Source organism: Asparagus officinalis, unplaced genomic scaffold, assembly GCF_001876935.1.
Source record: "Asparagus officinalis unplaced genomic scaffold, Aspof.V1 AsparagusV1_Un1770, whole genome shotgun sequence".
NCBI classification, from domain to species: domain Eukaryota; kingdom Viridiplantae; phylum Streptophyta; class Magnoliopsida; order Asparagales; family Asparagaceae; genus Asparagus; species Asparagus officinalis.
The window spans coordinates 1-6,691 of NW_017974029.1; the positions used below are offsets into that span (position 1 = coordinate 1).

General features: G+C 28.4%; 1 protein-coding gene across 3 annotated transcripts; it reads left to right on the plus strand.

Moving 5' to 3' along the window:
• Positions 1-553: 553 nt before the first annotated feature.
• Positions 554-3,688, plus strand: LOC109828484. Of its 3 annotated transcripts, none has more exons than XR_002243709.1 (5): positions 554-597; positions 2,594-2,718; positions 2,797-3,286; positions 3,371-3,488; positions 3,574-3,688. XR_002243709.1 is itself a non-coding variant. In XM_020395468.1 (5 exons), the coding sequence occupies exons 1-4, from the start codon at positions 2,512-2,514 to the stop codon at positions 3,106-3,108; spliced, it is 378 nt and encodes a 125-aa protein (XP_020251057.1). In that variant the 5' UTR covers positions 2,389-2,511; the 3' UTR covers positions 3,109-3,286; positions 3,371-3,488. The 3 variants fall into 3 exon arrangements, 1 of the variants encoding a protein (XP_020251057.1); XR_002243708.1 differs by lacking the exon at positions 554-597 and adding an exon at positions 2,389-2,522 and having other exon boundaries at positions 3,574-3,686; XM_020395468.1 differs by lacking the exons at positions 554-597; positions 3,574-3,688 and adding an exon at positions 2,389-2,522 and having other exon boundaries at positions 2,797-2,878; positions 2,949-3,286.
• The last annotated feature ends 3,003 nt before the right edge of the window (positions 3,689-6,691 follow it).

Below are 6,691 nucleotides of genomic sequence, written 5' to 3' on the forward strand. Positions count from 1 at the left end.
TTTTTAAATTTAATTTAATGATTTATTTTATGGGTTTGTTATGGTGGTTATATTTCTTATTTGATTAAATTCCCGATTAATAACTTTCTAAAGAGTATTTCAAGCACCCGTACGTAATAACTTCTCTAGACTATAACAACTTTACTTTAATATTCTTATCTCTAGACTCTACTGTAGACTCCAGATTAATTGAAGCACCTGTAATGCAATTTAAAAATAGATTAAATTGTCTAAGAGACTTTTTCTATCATTGTTCAGATCCGATTGATTAAAGAGTATTTTTTAATTCAAATCCTAATCCTAATAAAACTCTAATTATGACTATTATCCTATCACATGCAATACCTCATGCCTATATATAAACCAAAAAATTACACAATTTTTATAGTAACTTCATCTCCTTCAACATGTATGTTTCTTTTTTATTTTCATGATGATTATTCTTTAGAAATATTGTGTATTTGATTTAATGGTGATATTTGTTTTACACTATAGTTACTTTTTATGGCACTTTAAATTATTTTAAAATTTCTTCAATTTTCATGCAGAATTTAGAGGATTAAATATTGATTGTTGCAGGTTCTCCCATCTATCAAGGTAAATCTTTATGTTTAATATTAATTTAATTTAGATATATATTTTATTTGATTAAACCGAAATAGAAAATAGATACATTTTCTCTTCTTCTTTTTTCTTTTCAAGCTTTTAATTAGTTTCTGTTTTTGCATAGATTACAACACATTCACATTCATACTCATGGTTGTTTTTGAAACTCAATCACGTGGTTGCATATCATTTTTTAATTTTTCAAAAACAATCACGCAAAAGAATCAATTAATGGTCACCAATAATGGAATAACGTACATGAGGATGCTCCAGCTTTCGGCTGAGCAATACAATATGCAACAGAGAGGGGCCTTCAGCCCCTCGATCTCTGGCACTTGGAAAGATAACACACCGCTAATTTACTCTGCAATTTTTTTTTGAGAGAAAGGATGGACTACTGTTAATCATAACAGTAATCCAGCCATCTAAATTAACCAAAAATTGGCTGATACATGAAGATACACATTCCCAACCAAAAAGAATGTGCACTTGAGTTCAAACAGAAATTACAAACCAAAAGAAAAACTCTTGTTCCCCCACAGATAAAAGCCAAAACCATGTTCCAGCTAGCATTTATACATATAAACCCAAATTTATCTTATCAATCCATCTATAGAATACGAATCATTGCTAATTTATGCTTACATTCTTCGGCGTTCGGTGAAGTTTCCTGTCATCTAGCACAATTAAATTTCAAACTGAGAATAGATAAAATGACGAGGGGGTAACATCTTGTCATTTGATATAATTAAATTTCAAACCGAGAATAGATAAAATGAAAAGTACCTCCCGCTTCATGAAAAAATAAGGGATGTTTTGTTCACATACGATAATACCCTGTAAATCTATTGCTATTTTCGGTTCACCGTAAAATCTATATAATTACTAATTTACTCATCCGGATGTTAATGTCTTAAGCAAGAAAAGCGTAAAAATAGTGCGGGAGAATGTAAGGGTGAATTAGAAAATGTGAAGAGTGAATCTGCAAGTAAAATAAATCTAGGGGGGGCAAAAGGCAAAACCCCAGAAAACGCTCTCCCTCTGTAAATTCGATGGCAGTAGGAATCCTCTCCCTCTGTCAATTCGAGTGTCAGCTCTCTGGTCTCCGATCCGATACAGTACAAATTAGGATTAGGATTTTTAGAAAAATCCTAATTTATGCCCCCTCTCTCTTATCAATAAATAAACAATGTGATGGCAGTAGAAAATACTAAAGCTAATTCTTGCTGACACAAAGGTAAAATAAAATTATTTTTAATATTATATTGTTTGCCCAACGTTACATCTGATCATATGAATATTGCCAAATCTCATTTTCTAATCGGTAAATTACATTAAAACATTGATAACTATCAGAATGGCCTTTTATGATGTTTCCCTATTTACATATAATATATAGATTAGTATTAATTAATTATATTTTCCATGCATTGATCTCTGGTGTTAATAATATTTGCAGGGTAACAAAATACAAGCAGTAATGTACGGAGAGACTATCGACAAATTTATAGATATGCTTCAAAAAAATAAAATTATTTTTATTTCAAATGGAGAAGTGAAAGGAATAAACCCAGCTTTTCCAAGTATCCACAAGTCACTTGAATTAGTACTAACAAAAGACGTATCGATAAAAGAAGCACCAACAAGATTCCAGTTGGAGAACATATTTAACAAATTTGTCCAATTTGAAGAAGCATTTTTCATGAAAGATGCAACAAAAATTAGTAAGTACTTACAAACTTCTTACTTAAATCTTCAATACAAAATGATACATTAATCTACAGAATCATAATCTTTTTATCAAATCACTTGCAAATATTCTTGCAATAACAACTAATGTTAAGCCGACGATCAACTATATTACAAGACACAACAAACTAGACACTAGGAGGGAAAATCACGCTTATGGATATGAGGTATATTCATGTTACTTATTTCCAATATCATAAGAGAAAAAAAATTAACGTTCTTTCTTTTTCATATGCAGTGGAATGCCAATGCGTGCAACTTTATTTGGAGATTTAGCTACAAATGAAGGATCAATTCTTAAAGCAGAAATCAAATATAAGCCTGTAATAGCAATATCAGATTTTAAAATCTCTATATATCAAGGTACATAATTTATTGCTGAAATTCTTATTAAAGATAGCTAAACATAAAATTACTCCTATAATTTTCCTATTTTTGCAGGGGATACAAGCATATCGTCGCAAATTATTTTAACATTATGTATCAACCCAAAAATAGAACTAGCTAGCGAATTAAGGGAATGGTAAGCAGAACAAGCATACTTTCATATAACCCAATAATGAAATATTATTATATTTTAATCTAATATGCAGGTTTCAATTGGAAGAATCTGCAAAAGCAAAAGGATCTCCATCGACGCTTTTTAAAAATGCCAAGGAAATTCATATTAGTGATATTATGCATAAGTCACAAAATTCGATACAGGTACAATATTATATACATATTCTCATCTACAAATTTAAATCTAACTAAACTTTGTTAATATACAGGCACAGTATTGCACCTTTAAGGTAAATATAACTACTATTTTAAATAGGCTCGATCCATGGTTCTATGCTTGCAAAGGCTGTGACAAGAAGGTTGATAAAGATGTTAGTAAAGAGTGTCTAAATGACAAATGCCGCAGAATCATTGATGACCCAATACCAAGGTTAAGTAATATATCTTTTTAATGTCATTAACTTATTAAAATACAATACTAATTGTCTTTAGAAATTAACAATGAAAAATACAGGTACTTAGTTAAGATTCTCGTGGAAAATGGCACGGATAATGCAAGAGTAACACTTTTTGACGTAGCAGAAACTCTTATTGGATGCAAAGCAGAAACATTCATTACAGAAAAGAAAGAGGTAATTCCTAACTCTATTCAAGTAGTAAATTAGAAAATAAACAAATTCATAAGTATTAATATAACATTTGTTCTCATTGCAACAGAAAAATAATCAGAGTCCATATTACCAAAAATTTGTTTTGAGCATCGGAAAAACATTCAAATTCCTGGTGAAGTTAGATAAAAAGACAAAAGATGAACGTGGCGAAGGCAATATAATAGCACAAGAAATTCAACTCCAGTCTGATATTACAATCAACGTAGATGATGAAGATGCTACTCTAGAGTTGCTTAGAAAAAAGATAAAGGTGGAGAAAGATTAATCTTCGTTCAATTAGAAATTTTTAAGAACAATATTTTTTAATAATTTTATATAACAACTTATTTTTTTATGACAATTAGGAATTTTTATAAGGCATTTTCATGCAGAGTTATTAGTAGTTTTGTATGCTTATGTGATTACTTACATCACATCAAATTACACTTTGATATTTAACCATTTTACTATATTTTATTATTGTCTATGGATACCGCAGCATGTGATCAATCATTTATGATATAAAGGTGGCCTCTTTAACCAATTAGCAAAGAATTATTTTTTTGATCAATTTGCTTGGGGTTGTCACAAATCTTAATATTCTTTGTTTTCAAAAAAAAAACTTGGCTTACTAATTATTACTTGTTGAGATTGTTGCCATGTTGAATAGGGGACCAAATTCCCAGAAAAAAGATAAAGGTGGAGAAAGATTGATCTTGGTTCAATTAGAAATTTTTAAGAACAATATTTTTTAATCATTTTATATAACATCTTAATTTTTTATAACAATTTGGAATTTTTATAATGCATTTTCATGCGAAGTTATTAGTAGTTTTGTATGCTTATGTGATTGCTTACATCAAATAAAATTACACTTTGATATTTAACCATTTTACTATATTTTATTATTTTCTATATATATGATCCTGCATTTCGTGAGAGGCAATCGATAAAAATATGCTTTTATTGATCCTATGAATGGATATATTGCTATTGTGATAAATTTGCTTGGGATTGTCACAAACCTCAATATTCATTGTTTTCAAAAAAAAAACTTGGCTTACTAATTAGTACTTGTTGAGATTGTTGCCATGTTGAATAAGGGACCAAATTTGATTAAGATTTACTTTCATACTTTAATTAAGTTCATGTTAAGTGTTGGTGGTAGTGATCAATTAAAAATTTTTAGAACAAAAATAATTTACAAGTTTGCAGTAAATCAAACAATGATCTTAGCTTTTTAAGTCAAAAAATATCTAAAATAACTTAAATTTTTGAAATATTTTCTACATTACTATAACTAAAATACATACTAACAATTACAATATGCCAGATACGTATATTCATCCAAATTTAGCTTAAATTCCTTTACATTTAATTTTTTTAATATTTAAATAAAATACTAATAAATTTTATAATTCAATAATACATGTTTGAACTCAAGATAAATCTTACTTATTTAAAGTAATGAAATAAATATAAAACAACATTTTTAAATTATTTAACCACGTGCAATGCACGTGCATAAAAACTAGTATATATATATGTGTGTGTGTGTGTGTGTGTTTGTGTGTGTGTGTGTGTAAAATTTGGTTAGGGGCTATTTTCTATTCAAAATTTTGTTTTGTTTTCCAGATTTGGTATATTCATTCTCCTCTCTTCCTCATACATAAAAGATCATCATACATAAAAGAAGATCTTGATTTCAGGTAACTTCTGTTTCTTTTTATTAGACATGTATATTTTTTTCATAGATGTTTTCTATAAATCGCCATTATGCAACCGTTTATTAATAATACTCTAGTTAGGTCTATAAGGACAGGAGGAAGAAACAATTAAGAAAGGTTTTACTTGAAGAATAAAGTAAATGTCTACTTTGTTCTATATTTTTCCTATTTGATTGCATTTTTGTGGTGTGTGTTTCTTTTTTCTTTTTTTGCAATATTTTTACATTTAATACATTGTTTGTGTGGATCTATAAATAATTTTTGAAATCTTATTGATTATATTTTTTTTCTAATTAGCATTGAGAAAGGTTTTAGTTCCTTTAATTAGCATTTAGTTGAAGGATTAATGGATTAATTCTGACAACCTTAAAAGATTTAGGGAACTCATTTTAAAACTACAATAATTGGGGACTAACTTCAAAATTTTAACTAACTTAGGGAACTAACTCCAAGTATGATGATTGAGGGAGTAATATCAAAATATGAATGCTTTGGGGCACTATAAAAATATCCCTATAGTGGACTAATTAGAGAAATACTTGACAATTTAAGTTTACTAGTTCTTGTGCACGTGCAATGCACGTGATATTTTTTTATTTTCTTACTATAAAATAAGTAAGATTCATTTTGAGTTAAAATCTATAAACATGTATTATTACATTTTGTCATAAATTTTATTTAAACATTTTAAAAAAATTTATGAAATAGATGATTAATTTTAAAAATCTCTTGGGGGCAAGAATAAACAACTAACAAGTTTACAGTGGAAGATAGGGGAATGTAGTACATTCTTAAGAATTATTAATCTTTACTTAGTTTATTTATAATGATAGGATCACATTATTAACTAACTACAATGCCTAGTACATTATTTTTTTGTTGGACGTTCAAGGCAGGCAGAGGACTAGAGGATCCATGTGAGTCCTCATCACAATGAACGTGTTATACAGTTTAAGTACAAAGGAAAAAATAAGGGTTGATCAATGGTGTAGTTGGTGATGAGAAACTCCAGCAGCTTAATTTGGTATGTGGATATATAATATATGGAGATGGAGAATGGTGGTTTTGAAAATAGTGGGTGTGTGTATGTAATTACTATGGTTTTTGTTTGTGTGGTTTTCTTCATTCATTTTAAAGATATTTGTGATCCTGAGGATATATATAGCTATAGCATTGCTACTTTCTTTTAATTTTGTGGAAGAGTTCAGGTGTTAAAAAATTAAATTATCTAATCCGGTTAAAGTAGGATTATATAAGTTAAGCTCATACATGAAATTTATTTTAACCAACACCAATGTGTAAATATTACGATTGGCATTGAGATTTAAGATATGTGTGAGATTCTCTTTGATTTTTATATAAACAGTATTTATTTAAATAATAATAGTATAATTAAACTTTAAAACTAATTATGCAGTACCGTGAACTACTTGAATTTTAGTTGGTGAGAGATTGCCA

Coding starts and splice junctions, on each gene's coding strand:
- LOC109828484 (XM_020395468.1), top strand. Junction 2,719..2,796: donor TAAAATCTCTATATATCAAG/GTACATAATTTA, acceptor CTATTTTTGCAG/GGGATACAAGCATATCGTCG. Junction 2,879..2,948: donor GCTAGCGAATTAAGGGAATG/GTAAGCAGAACA, acceptor TCTAATATGCAG/GTTTCAATTGGAAGAATCTG.